This window comes from Nycticebus coucang, chromosome 7 (assembly GCF_027406575.1).
Source record: "Nycticebus coucang isolate mNycCou1 chromosome 7, mNycCou1.pri, whole genome shotgun sequence".
NCBI lineage: Eukaryota > Metazoa > Chordata > Mammalia > Primates > Lorisidae > Nycticebus > Nycticebus coucang.
The window spans coordinates 66,778,595-66,792,845 of record NC_069786.1 but is presented as its reverse complement, the minus strand read 5'-3'; the positions used below and the strand labels follow the sequence as shown (position 1 = coordinate 66,792,845).

The 14,251-nt window shown below is 43.3% G+C and overlaps 1 protein-coding gene across 1 annotated transcript in view; it reads right to left on the bottom strand.

Moving 5' to 3' along the window:
- The window catches only part of MYO3B (myosin IIIB), a 493,981-nt gene that overhangs the window by 116,318 nt on the left and 363,412 nt on the right, over nt 1–14,251 (bottom strand). Inside the window, 3 exon segments of the mRNA XM_053596463.1 lie at nt 1,283–1,330; nt 1,333–1,380; nt 12,817–12,897. Of these exon segments, the coding sequence (XP_053452438.1) occupies nt 1,283–1,330; nt 1,333–1,380; nt 12,817–12,897 (177 nt within the window).

Genomic DNA, 14,251 nt, shown 5'->3' with positions numbered 1-14,251 from the left:
AAAAACAAGTTAAGATTATCAAACCATTGAGTTCCAGGTTGGGTGTGGTGGCTCATGCCTGTAATCCCAGCACTCTGGGAGGCCAAAGGTGGGAGGATAGCTTGCACTCAGGAGTTCGAGACCAGCCTGAGCAAGAGTGAGACCCTATCTCTACCAAAAATAGAAAAACTAGCCAGTATTGGGGCATTGTGGGGAATGCCGATAATCTAAGCTACTCAGGAGGCTGAGGCAGGGGGATGGCCTGAGCCCAAGAGTTTGAGGTTGCTGTGAACTAGGCTGAGGCCATGGTAAACTATCAAAAAATAAAAACAAAGAGAGAGAGAGAGAGAGAAAAAAAGATAGAAAAAGAGAAAAGAAAAGAAAAAGAAAGAATCACTGTTGCTTGTTGCTCCCTGGGTCCTGTTGCTTCTTTTTTCCTCCTATTTCCTAACCTCTTTGCTCCAAGGTAAAGCTCCAGTTCTGTATTTCCTTGAAACACGGGTCTAGATTACAAAGCCATCTGAAGTGCCCGGAGCCTCCTCTGCCTGTGCCTTGGGCCTAGTAAAGACATTGCAACTGTAAACCCTGCTGCTAAATTCAGGGCAACTCATCCTCACTTTTCATGAAATGCAGGTGTTGGCATTAAAGGCCATATTTCAATAATCACAGCTGCTTCTTCAAGCAGAAGTCCAGGGACCTTTAAACTTCAAAAGGGCCAGACTGCAATATTTTTTAAATGTTTGAAAACCACCAATTTTATCCCATTCTCTCATTTTATCATGACTGAACTTTAAGGATGCCAGTTAATGGAAAGCTGAAACTAGAAACCCAAGTTTTAATTTCTTATCTAAAGTGCTCCTTCCTGCGTGAATGTTCTCAATCAGTTTGAGGCCTGTCAATGTCTGGATTATAGAAAGATCTTCCTAAGAAGCTAAACTTTCCTAAGTCTTAAGGTACGTTTGCAATAAACATGCCACAGTCTGTCCCAAGAAGATGGGTTGAAGAGCAGCGGTTGGTAAGGAGAGTTCCACCCAGACCAGTCTCCCAGGGAACAGGTAAGGAGGCAGAGGGGCAGCTCCACAGGAGCTCAGCTGATGTCTGTCCGCTCATTTCCTTCTGCGAAATCACTTTTCACGGGCCCCTGCAAGACTATCCCTGAATTTAATCAGCTGTCACTTGAAGAAAAAAAAGTGAGGGGCAGACAGAAGGTCCTTATATAATAAGTAATCATTTCAAGCTTTGGAAACTTCTCCAGAACGGCCCTGGATATGGAACACCCATCCCAAACCTCTAATGACAACACTTGTGTGGTCAGCAGGCTCGCTGCAGTCTTGAGCCTGGTATTTCCCCTGCCCACCACAACAGCAGGATGTGGATCACTGCTTTGGTCTGAAATTTCCCCTGTGGAATGAAACAAGAATTTCTCAAGGTTATGCTCCCACACCTAGATGAATTACCAAGTGGGGTGATAGAACTTGGCTAGGATAATCTCACTTCTATGGTTTGAGACACCAAAGTGATGAATCTCATTTATGAATTTGTTGCTTATTAATACAGTGTGGCTGAGAAAGGGCACAACGGCAGGAAACATGAGAATTAACGATTGTCCTAGCTAGATTCCATACTAGCCAGATGATGTTGGGTGATTTGGGGAACCTCCATGTCACTGATCACATTAGTCAATCAGGAGAACTCGGAGACAGAGGCCATAGTGCCCCCAGCCAGGACTCCTGGCCTGACTGCGGGATGGCCTTCCCGCTGTCTCTCAGTTGCCACTACCCGGGAAGTTAAAAGAGGGGTAAGGTCTCTCCCTGGAAGCTGCTCTTTCCCCTCCCCACATCTTTGCCTCTCAGAAGTGCCCTTTCCTTCCTTTTATCTTGCAGCCCTGATCTCAGACCCCTGTGGGTGGACGACGAATCTGTATGTGCTGTTAGGGGAGACGCAGCACTCACTATATTCAGCTGAGGACGATCACTCTGCAGCTGCTCATTGTCTAGTCAGCTTACTTCCTGGTGGATTCCCTGACATGATGGCTTTTTCAATCCCTTTGAAAAATACCAAAGGGATTTTCCAGGCTGTCAAGATTTCTTCTTCCATTCTCCATGACCTCAAAGTCATGCAAGGCTGAAGATATTCCAACATCTTCTACCTCAGCTATCTGGAGAAGGTGGGTCATTTCAACAGGATCTCTTGGTTTTAGATAGAAAGTATCCTAGCAGCGGGGCCCCTCCTCCTCACAGAAGAGATGGTCTTCAGGCTCTGCCCCCTGGCAGTCAGCCCTAACTCCTCCCCCACCTTCTTCCTTCTGGCCTGTGGCCTAGACCTTGTTCTTGGTCTTCCTGCACCTTCCTTTTGGTTCTGGCTATTTCTACTTCTGCTAGCATACTTCTAGATGTACCACACTGGAATATTTGGGATCCCTGATTTCTCCTTTCCTACTTATTCAGATGGGATTTTTAAAATCCTATCTTTCTCCCTCCTTTTGGTTGCCTCCCTTATCCCAGGTATCACCTTCCCAGTTTGGTGTCACCCTTGTCTTTCCAGTCCTTTAAGGTGACCCAGTAAATATTCCCGTGTTAAGTAATACCAATGTCCTCATATTAAATGTAAAGAGTCATAGGCCCTGCTCTCAACAAGCCTATATTCTAATACAGGGAGTAAGAATGAAAAGAGAGAACAGATATGAAAGCACCCTGAAACTTTTAAGGGGGCATATTGGGTTAACCAGTGTTACCCAAATTTACATCTACCGGGAACCTCAGAATGTGACCTTACTGGAAATAGGGTCTTGCAGGTGTGATTAGTTAATTAAAGATGAGGTCATACTAGATGAAGGTGCGTCCTAAAGCCAATGACTGCTGTCCTTATGAGAAGGCGCCGTGAAGCCAGAGAGAATGTGTGTGATGACGGAGACTGAGTGCAGTGATGGACCTACAAGCCAAGGAGTGCCAGGAGCCACCAGAACAGTGACAGAATAAGTTTCTGTTGTGTTGAGCTCCCTGCTTTGTGCTGCTTTGTTGGGGGGGGGGGGGTAGCATGGCAGATGTAAAGGATTGAAATCACTAGAAAAAAGATAAAGTAAAGATCAAGTATGTACATTTAGCTTGATGTGGCTGGGGGTGAGGTAAATTAGGAAGAGGACATAAAGCTCCATTATTGTTTAACAAACACAATCTCACAGATTGTTAGGTTCTACACATTGTTCTAGGTCTTTTATAAAAATTAACTCATTTAATGCTCATAGTAACCCTAAAAGGCAGAGAAAAATTGTTCTTCCTATTTTATAGCTGAGGAAATTGAGACAAAGGGAAGTTCAGTGACTTGTCTAGAGTCACACAGCTGGAAGGTGGAAAAGCCAAGGTTCCAACCAGCAGTTTGCCCTAAAGTCTGAATTCCTAAGCATTAATATTACATGGTATGGCCCCATGTATTTAAACTTAGTTTTTTTTGAGACAGTCTCACTTTTTTGTCACCCTCTGTAGAGTACTATGGCATCATATCTCATAGCAACTTCAAATTCTTGGGCTCAAGAGATCCTCTTGCTTCAGCTTCCCTAGTAGCTGGGAATACAGGCGCTTGCCACAACTTCTGGCTATTGTTAGAGACGAATATATATATATATATTTTTTTTTTGCTCAGGCTAGTCTCAAATTCCTGAGTTCAAGCAATCCACCCACCTCGGCTACCCAGAGTACTAGGATTACAGGCGTGAACTACCACACCTGGCTGTATTTAAACATCTAAAAATCATAATCCCTAGCCTCTCTCTCTTGTTTTTTCTCTCTTTATAAATGGAAGCACAATTCAGACCTTCCCACATTCTTTTCACATGCCTAGGCCTCTGAGGGTCCCGCAGATGAATTACTGCGGAAAAAGGCTCTGGCCTGGCCTGGCATTTGGTGACCCACCCATAGGACAGACCAGGCATTGTTGCAGCAGAAATAGCGTTCTGGTAGATTTCCTGGTTGGTAATCTAGGCTGGGTAAACATTCCTGCCCTCATAATGCCTGGCAAAGAGCACCCACTGTATCTGGCACAGAAGGTACACGTAGATGAGGCACGAAAGCCCAGCCTCCCCAGTAACCGCTGCTGGCACATTTCACAAGGAGCCAGGGTGGTTTCTGGCTGGAGTGGTAGCTGACCATCAGCCATCTTATCAGAATATAAAGAATAAAAAGGCCAACTTGTGGGCAGTTTGACAGGGAAATGCCATCAAAAGCAGCACTGAGAAAGTCAAATTGCTTTCTTAAAGAATTGGTACGTATTTTGGTCTATAGCTCCAAGATCCTGGCCTCCATCTTTACTACACAAAACAAGCCCAGTGATTTCAGGCCTGTGAAAACATTTTCCACTTTCATTCTCCAGCACTTAATTCCACTTATTATCCCTGTTAAACTCTGACCGAGTTCAAAGACAGTCCTGCTTGGTAACCACTTTCCCTGATTTGGAAGCTGAGGAGGGAAGTTTTCCATTATCATAGAGATCAGATTTTTGCCTGCCCTGGAACATGGTTTTCTGGGGAATTCTCTTTCCCTCCAAAGATTTAGGGATGTTCACTCTATACTCCTTAGACTCCCATCAGCTTCTACTTGAATTTCTCTCTTATAATTTATGACCTGCCTGCTTCCAAAAATGATTAGAGGTAGCCTCACGAGCTGTTTGCTTCTCATGTCTATGTTAGTTGGCCTAATTTAGTCCTTCTCTCAAGTGTGGGCCAGGGGTCCTGGTTATTATAAGACTGTCCTGTCTTGATGGGGAAAAAAAAACCATGTTGTTCTAAATAGCTGGGCGTTGTGGTGGGCGCCTGTAGTCCCAGCTACTCGGGAGGCTGAGGCAAGAGAATTGCTTAAGCCCAGGAGTTGGAGGTTGCTGTGAGTTGTGTGAGGCCATGGCACTCTACCGAGGGCCATAAAGTGAGACTCTGTCTCTACAAAAAAAAAAAACAAAAAAAAAAAACATGTTGTTCTTGTGACCTCCCCAAAAGAACTTAGCAAAATATTCTGCACAGACAGGATGCTGAAAAATGTCTGGGGGTTAGGACAGCAGATCAGGATTAGGTAGTCTGGATGACAGGAGAGTTCCCAGCTGCCATCTGTGAAAGGAGGAAAGATTCCTAGCCCACCTTTCAGGTTACTATAATAATAATTATAGGAAATAAGGTGAGTGAAAGTGCTTTATATAAAACTGTAACTTGCTATGCAAAAGTCTAGGATGTTAGGAAAATAAGTATGTCTGCTAATCACAAAGGAAGCAATTTCCACCTCTAGGATCATTCCTGCTTTTAGAGTTCTGATTTCCCATGAAATAAACTTATTTACATTCTTAGAAATTTTTCTTAAAAAGGTAAGGCTCAGAATGTTTATAGAAGCTTTATTCATAATCATCAAGAACTGGGAACAACCCAAATGTTGTTCAGCTCTTCAGCTGGTAGAGGAATAAAATTGTGGCACATCCATACAATGGAATTCTGTTCAGCAATGAAAATAAACGAACTACTGATGAACACAACAATGTGAATGAATCTCAAAAGCATCACGCTAGGGGCAAGAAGCCAGACCCAAAAGTCAACATACTATAATTCTACTTATAGGACACTCTGGAAAAGGCAAAACCACAGGGACGGAAAACCCATTAGTGGTCACCAGGGGCTAAGGGTCAAGGAGGGATGGATGACAAAAGGAAACAAGGGAACTTCTGGAAAGGTTCTTTTTCTTGATGATGGAGGGGATTGTCTGATTGTTATGTGTTTGTCCAATTTTATCAAACTGTTTGAATTTTACCCAGACCTTAATAAACTTGACTTTCAAGAAGTTACTAGAATTTTAAAAAATAAGATAGCCTCTTTCTCCTCAAACTGGATCTATTTCTGGAAGCAGAATCCAGTCTGAATCCATTAGGAGGAAAGAGTCCAATGGGGAGAGCCTTGCCGTTGCTGAGGGACCCTTCACAACCATTTGCATCATTGACCCTAGCTGGTTTTGACACTAAGCACTTGGCTCAAAGTCTATGAAATTAGCAGGCTCTAGTTACTTGTGCATCTCAACCATCACAACTTTATTGACGAGAATGGCTACCAGCTGTCACCCTTGCCTCTGCCTCTGTATTTGGTGATTCAGACTTCATGGCCACAGCAAATCAAACTGGGATCCTGCTATGGCTCATCGTGTTGGGGTTTGAACTCCTGGCCAAATGGCTGGCGCTCAGCTGTCATGCTGCCAATCACCCGTCACTGTGGGTTAAATATGATAGGCACACCAAGATCTTCCAACTATTCAGACATCTAAAAGGCCACTTGCTTTCCACACCAGCAGGCAACAAATCTGGGTGATATTTAGCTCCTGGATTTTAGAATTTCTGGCTTCATGTAAGGGGGGCTGCCAAAGGGGAGAATTACTATCTTTCAGTAAACATTTTAAAAGGACCTCAAACCAGTGAGGTCAAAATGGTGTCAGTAGCACATCACCTAAGTCTTAACAATGTTGAAGTCCCTGAAAAAATGTATCTACATAAATGAATCAAGCTTTCAGCATGATGGAGCACAGTTCTTTGCAAAAACAGAAATAAAACCAAAACCATTTGAAATCTTTCTCATGATATTGTTGTATTAATTTTTCCCTGTCAAACATGACATAAGGTTTGGAAAATTCCCTGTTTGATAAAGTTTTTATTATAACCATACTTGAGATCTGACAGGTACTATTTTTTTCCAAAAGTGAAATTATTTCATCTTTTTGAAATTACATTACTATGCTCACCATAGAAGAGTATTTTCCAGACTTTTTTTTTTTTTCCAGTGAAGTTCACATTTAAGAAGGGGTTAGACAGGGAAGTAACATTTCATCTATTTATTACCAACTATGTGCCAAGTACAGTGCAGGACGCTTTGCATATATTACTGTCTATCTTCTTCACAATAGTCCTGAGAATTAGATTTTAATGAGTCTCATTTTATAGCTGAGAAAACTAAGGCTCAGAAGTTAATTTTCCCCAAACTACATGGCAAACGGTGGCCAAGCCAGAATTTTGCTAAAGTTTTAATCTTGAGTCCTGGAATGGGCATAGGGTCCAAATTGCGCCATCAAAGTTTTGTCTTAAGTGTATTTCTGTGCCTTGTCGATATGACATCAGGCACAAGATTGATTTTGTAGCTTCCTCTCTATGCATTAGATAAACAGTACTTTTCCCCTAACTTTTTAAATCTTAACATTGGCAATACCTTTATTCCACAGCAAAGGACATTTCTCTGCATCCCAAGCTATGGCATGATAAGAATTCTATTGTTTGTGCCAAAGAGAGGTTTGGCAAAGCTCATTTCTTGACAGAAACCTTGAAGCCATAGGCCAGTCTTCTCTCTCCTGTAAACCACTTACTCTAAGCCTGTCACAGACAAGGCAAGTTTTCCCAAGGTAAATCACAATGCTTGCTCCCCAAACATTTCCCTTCCAAAATGTTAAGTCTGTAGCTATCAGACCATAGGCCCAGCTCCCTACTTACAAAGAAATGGAGAAACCAAGATGGCCAAGGAGTGGCCTGAGCATGGCCCCTTGCCTAAGTCTGAAGAGTACAATGTCTTCCATTCAACAGAGGTTTGGAAGAGAGGGGAGCTAGTTTGCAGGTCACAACTCAACTCAAGCTCAGGTGCACCAAGTAATCCTTTCCTGTAGAGCAGTGGTTCTCAACCTTCCTAATGCCACAGCCCTTTAATACAGTTCCTGTGGGTCACGACCCACAGGTTGAGAACTGCTGCTGTAGATGTAACCCTTTGCTATGGCGTTGATATGGCCTCAAACACCAAGAAAGAGGAGGCAGCTGGCTCCTGTCCTATAGCCAAGAGGAGTTTGGAACTTTTTCACACCTGTGCTTCCTCTGACAAGTACTCGCTTTGAGGAATTAAGCCTTTATGTGAAATGACTCAGGATCTTTCAAAGATGTAGAAATGGAGTGAAGACAAAGTGGGAAAGAAGTAGAACAACAAATAGACACAGAAGCGACAGACAGCAGGACTGGTTTCCTTCTGTTTGTTCACAGCGGACCTTTTCTATCAACGGTGCATTCAATGAAACTCTCCTCCTGTTTAGCTTGTGATCAAGAATCTACTTATGTGCAACTTTATCTGAATGAAAAATATCTACTGTGGTCATTTTTGCCTTTAAGAAGCATGGGTCATTTCATTGCACACCCTTGGCTGTGTTTTATAATGAGTTTTATTCTTTGTATTTAGGTTTAAAGAGCTCCTTTCCAAAGAGTGTTGGCATAATACAGAGTACCTGATTACTCTGAGGGAGAGCATATTTTAGATCCCTCTGTATCGAAGCGAGAGAATTTGAAGCTTCAAATTACATCTCGTTGTTTACCACGGTAGCTCCTGCAAAAAGTAGGTGCTTAACAAATACTAGTTGAATGAATGAATGAATGAAATACCCCACTTTAAATATAGTTACAGGGGTATTTCTGGAAAGTTAGCTCCAGGATATTGTTGCAGCCGCCTAGTCACTGCCAGCCCATCAACAATGCTAAAGGAAACAGCCCTTTAAAGTTAGAAAAGACATTTAAAAGTTCAGGCCTTCCTTCTAAAGTTGCAGAACTAAAAGAAAAAAGAGTTCAGGCAGTTTTTAAACACTAGAAACTTGGTTGTGGTGCAGTGCGGGGTCAGGCTGTCTGGATGCCATGCTTACTTCCCTTCTGGAAGCCACGTTAAGAGGGACTCTGCTGTGCGGTGTCACGTGACACACCCAGGGGCTTCCAGTGGCAGTGGTTCAAAATTGGCAGAGTTCCTGCTGACACTCCAAAAAGCATTTTCCCCAAAGAGCATCCAGGGGGAAATAGCTATCACTGTTAGCACTATTGTTATTTTCTGATAACATCTGTATTTTTGGAAGGGCCTAGGAGAGGAGTATGTAAGAAGCTGATCAGAGAACAGAGAGGAGAAAACAATTTCCATAGCACTGAAGCAATTAGATGAAAATGTGCTGTAAACCAATTGGCTCTTCCTGCTCCTCTCTGTGTGTGTACGTGGGGGCAGATGGGAGTCAGGGCAGGCAGGTGGTGCTGGAAGACCAATTCAACCCGGGAGACACTCTGAAATTTGGTTTCCAGCCCCTAGGATTCCACTATCCCCTACTCAGGACTTTTCCCCTTTAAGAAAGGGAGGACTACAACTTTGCTCTCTCTTAAAAAACAGATCCTGAATTAGAGGAGCAGTTTAACTCAATGCTTTCAAAAAATTAACAAAGAGACACCATAGATTTTTTTTAAAAGTCCCTGCAGTTTGTTTTGATAATATATTCATTGATGAATATATGCTCTTTTAACTAAATAAGGCTAGTTCAGTGTACTTTCTGAAACTTGGGTTAATTTTGAAATGTAATAAATTAGTGAAGGAATAATGTAACTGTTAGTTTTTACTGAGAATACCCCACCTATATGAACACAAATAAGTGCAATTTTATCTTTCTGATTTAAAAAAGTACACATTTTTTAATTCTTTGGCATTTAAAGGAATGCGTTTTCCTATGGCAAGAATCCATTGTCAGAATCAACCAATAAAACATGCCACTTCTCATTAAGGCTACATTCAAACTTGGTTCTCCTCCTCTACCCCCACATAAACACCTTTGCTCAGGATCCCACACTTCTACTCCCTCACTTCCCTACATCTTAAAAAGGCCCTTTATTGACTGTGTGAGGTTATACACACAGGAAATGTATCCTTGTGTACCTAGGGTATTTTTTTTCTGTTTGTTTTCTCTTCCAGCATTTGATCACTGGCTGGTGAACTGTTTGGGCCCACAGAGATCTCTAGACCACCAGCTCATGTATTTGAAAGGCATCTGTTTATTTTGAAAATGCAAATGTGGCCTACCTCAAAGTGAAGGGAGAGGTTTCCAATCTGGAGCCCTGACCCTCCCTCCATCACCCCAAGATCACCTGCTGTCAGGACCACTTAACCCAGCTCCTGGAATCTAAGCGAAGCACCCACAATTAAAATGAGCATACTTATCTCTCCAGAATTAACCAGGCAGATCATTTCTCACCCAGTTTAAAGTGAAGATGAGGACATTTACAAAAGGACTCTGAGCCTTTGAAACAGTGGCTCCTAGACTGAGGGCTGCCTGGAGGAGGGCCCGATGACAAGGAAACCCCAGCTCCTAACAAGGGCTGCCCAGTCCTTATGAGGAGAAAGCACAGAAAGGTTAATACCCTGACTTTGATCTCTGTCAAGGCATACCAGCAAGAATTAATTTACATTTCAGATGAAAAAGGTTGACAGCATGAAAAGGCAACTTGTTTCTGGTATGTGAATGTGCCCTAATAGATCGGGAATTCTGAAAGGAAGTTCTGAGGAAGCTAAAGGGATAAACCAAGCGGCTGCTTTTACTGGGAAGGAGATGAAAGGAAAACAAATTTCAATATGCACGGCTCTGTAGCAACATATAGGCCAAATGCTTCCTAAATTTCAAGGTCTGCTTTTCTTTAAAAAAAAAAAAAAAAAACATATCTTAGCAATACTGTTAAAAAAAAAAAAGAGAGAATGGGCCAGAACTAAAAATGCTAACAAATGCATTCCACAAAATCTAAATTTCAAATGAAATTATTTGTTTAAAAAACAATAAATTAGAGAATAATCTAAGAAAATGATCAGAAATGGTTATGCCCAGGTAACATCCCTAAGCCATTTCCTACAGGGAACTGCTGTGCTGGGGTCTCATTCTACTTGGAAATGTCCTAGTGGCCCGAAGAAGAACTTGAAATGAGAAAGATTATGCTTTGGGAAGATCACCACCCCAAACAGAAAAAGTCAGGATGAGCTGCTTTGCTTTTTAGAGAAACACAACCATGACTTCAAATCTAAAGATAAGGAAAACATTCTCAAGTGAAAGTAAACTGACCATAAAATTGCAAACGGCTTTCCCCTGTCTGTGCAACTTTAACACCAACACAAAACCAGCATGTTGCTTCCTGTCCATGGGGTTGGCTAAAGAGCAAAAGGGCAGAGGGGATGCTAGTGCCAACCCCATGCCCACCTAAGCCCCTGCGGACTCTGTTAGTGGAAGTTTTTAGCACCACTTGGTAGGTGAGAACACTTTGGCAGAAAGGCTTAAAGCAGGCGTGTTGCCTGCAAGGCAAAAAAAAGGAGGCACCTTAAAGAAACATGCTCTCTCTTCAGTTTCAGTAAGCTTCACTAAGCAAAATTATCCTTTCATGGTGCCTACCCCATGAAGGCGCCACTGAAGCAGGCCTTTCTCTGTTTCACTGTGATATTTTCTTGGCAGTAACAGAGTACAAAACAGGGAGCTCTCCAAAGATGATTTTCAGGTAAGGAAAACTGGATTTATGCTTCCTCCACATTGAATTCATGGGTCAACAATATAAGCTCAAAGTTTATATTTTAAAACTCATGTTGCATGTTTGGCTTTCATCAGAAAACAGTATCCTCTTTTTTTTTTTGTTAGACAGAGTCTCATTTTGTCACTCCTGTAGAGTGCTTTACTGTCATAGCTCACAGCAACCTGAGACTTCTGGGCTCAAGCAATTCTCTTGCCTCAGCCTCCCTAGTGGCTGGGACTACAGGCAGTTAACATAACACCTGGTTATTTTTAGAGATGGATCTTGCTCTAGCTCAGGCTGGTCTCAAACTCCTGAGCTCCGGCAATCTGCCCCTCAGCCTCCCAGAGTGCTGAGATTACAGGCGTGAGCCACCGCACCTGGCCTCAGTATCCTCTGTGTGTGTTCAGGGAACAAATGATGCACTTCCAGTTGTCTTTCTTAAGCTGCAGGAAGAATTGTAGCCTCTTCCTGAGGCTTTGAAGTTGTAGAGCTTAGAATTCCTAGGGGCCTAGTGTTAAAAATTAACATTTACATTTAAGTGGCACCCCTTCCTCCCAAACATTTTAGTCTTGAATGAAGACATCATGTCCTGGGTAGGGACCTCCTTGGAAAGGTTGCAGCTGTTTTATGTAAGAGTCTACCTCAAGCTCATGTGAGACCCTCCCTCTCCCCTTGGTGCTGAGCCCACTGGCCCAGCTACTTCTCTCTCATTCTGTCTCCAGTTCCTCAAAGTTCCTGGAGTTCCTGGGGGGGCTTAGGGGCTTATTTCTTCCAGAGCCTGAATTAGGAATACACAATTTCAAAGGAGGGTAGGAGCTGGGCCTAAGAGCCACAGTGGACACAGATGAGCAGAGGGACCTGAGAGCCAGAGAGGGGACGGATGAGACAGTGTCCAGAGCTCACAGCTCTCAAGCCAAAGCCAAACTGAGCCAATAGAGCCACCGTGTGCCCAGAGGGCCACATTAGCCACATACAGGCCTGGATTGGGGAACTCAGTTTGCTGGAAAAGTCCATAAATTATTCCTTGTCTGTTATGCTGGGAAGTCTTACATCTAGTCAGAGAACTTCAAGGTATTGGAGGGCACTTTTCAGACTTTTTTAACCAGTGCTTTCATTTCACATATGAGCGATGTGCGAGTCCAAGAGGGAAAGAGACTTGTTCAGTTGGCAGTATGCAAAGTTGAGTCTATTCACGAGCTCTGCCACTAACAGGCGGCGTGACCATGGATAAGCCACTTCACTTCTATGCCTTGGTTCCCTTTTCTCTGAAATCAGGAGTATAAGAGTCCCTAGTCAGCGCGCCCTGGGCTGAGTGCAGTGTGCAGCAAATACCTACTGTTAGTCTCATCGTTATCACACAGGGCATGCCAGAAGCACCAGGACCCCCCACTGGGACTCTTGACTCATCCCAATGCTCCTCAATGATTAACCTTTTAGCTTTTCTAAACTCATAGGCTCTTAGCTGCAAAATATTTTCACGTGGACACTGTGAAACGATGCTTTAATTACCTGCTTGAATCTGAGCAGCAGACTCACTCCTTCTGGGGCTTATTTTCTTAAATTTCCTCCGAGCATCATATCCTCTCCAGGCTAAAAATAGAAAACCATGTGCTAGGAATGACATTAATTTAAGAATGTGCCAGAGAATTGATATAAGCTGTTTTCCCCTCCAATCTATGACCCTCTCCCCCTCCCTTCTCCTTTCTCACTGAACAAAACAAGCAAGGCTATGTGAGCTATAGTGGGGAAAGGAAGCCTCTCTGTACTCACGTTGGCTTCAAAGAGGGTTCTGAGGTTTTCTTTTTTTTCAGGCAATGAGTTTCCAGAATACTGTACATTCCATTGATGAATCTCATGGCACCCCTACCTGAGGTGAGGTGTTTGCCCATCATTCCAATCCCCAGAAAGCCTTGTCTTCATGATTTGGTGATATAGTGCAGTTGAAAGGGGTTTGGAGGGGTGGTGGGAAGGAACTGGATGGAATAGCCTAACACTCACGACAGTTGAAGATGAGAAGGAGGGAGAACAGGGGAAATTTTTTTTCTTTTGTGACAAAGTCTCGCTTTGTCACCCTCTGTAGAGTGCTGTAACGTCATAGCTCATAGCAACCTCAAATTCTTGGGCTCAAGCGATTCTCTTGCCTCAGCCTCCCTAGTAGCTGGGATGACAGGTGCCCGCCACAATGCCTGGCTTTTTTTGTTGTTGTTTGTTTTGTTTAATTTAGCAAGCCCAGGCGGTGTTCAAACCCAACAGCCCCGGTGCATGTGGCTGGTACCCTAACCACTGAGCTACGGGCACCCAGCTATGGTCGGGGGAAATGTTAGTAATAAGTAGCATGACACGAGTAAAACTGCACTTGCAAATTGACAAAGGGGTACAAGGCAAGAACTAGGGTAAGGGCCCCAAAACTCTGTGGAGGAATAGCCCCAGCTAAAATAATGATAATGATTAAACTCTGTGAAGGAGCAGGCTTAGCTAAAATTATAGTCATCAGCCACTGTCCCCTCATTTGCTTGCTAATAAACACTATCCCCTTGTTTGCATCTCTATAATTGTTACTGCAGAGGACACAGCTGGTAGTTATAAAGATTTTTAACTTTTCTCATAAATAACTTCATCTGTTTGGAACCTAGGAGTAGTTTTTGAGGTATCTTCCAGGTCTTGCATTCTAGTACACTGGCTGACCACCCAGACCAAGGAACTGATTCAGCTAGTCTTAACTAACCACTTACCTAAGGAACTGCATTCCAGTGAATGGCCTGACCACGCCTCCCCCCGGACAGTGCCCATACCAAAGGACTGACGGTTCTGCCCTGAAACCAGCCAATTAACAGACCCAGGCTGCCTAATCTCCTGCCCACCAAACTATCTTTAAAACCCTGTCACCCAGCCTCAAGGAGGCAGATGTGACAGATTTCTCCTGTCTCCCCTCTGAGCACTTTGC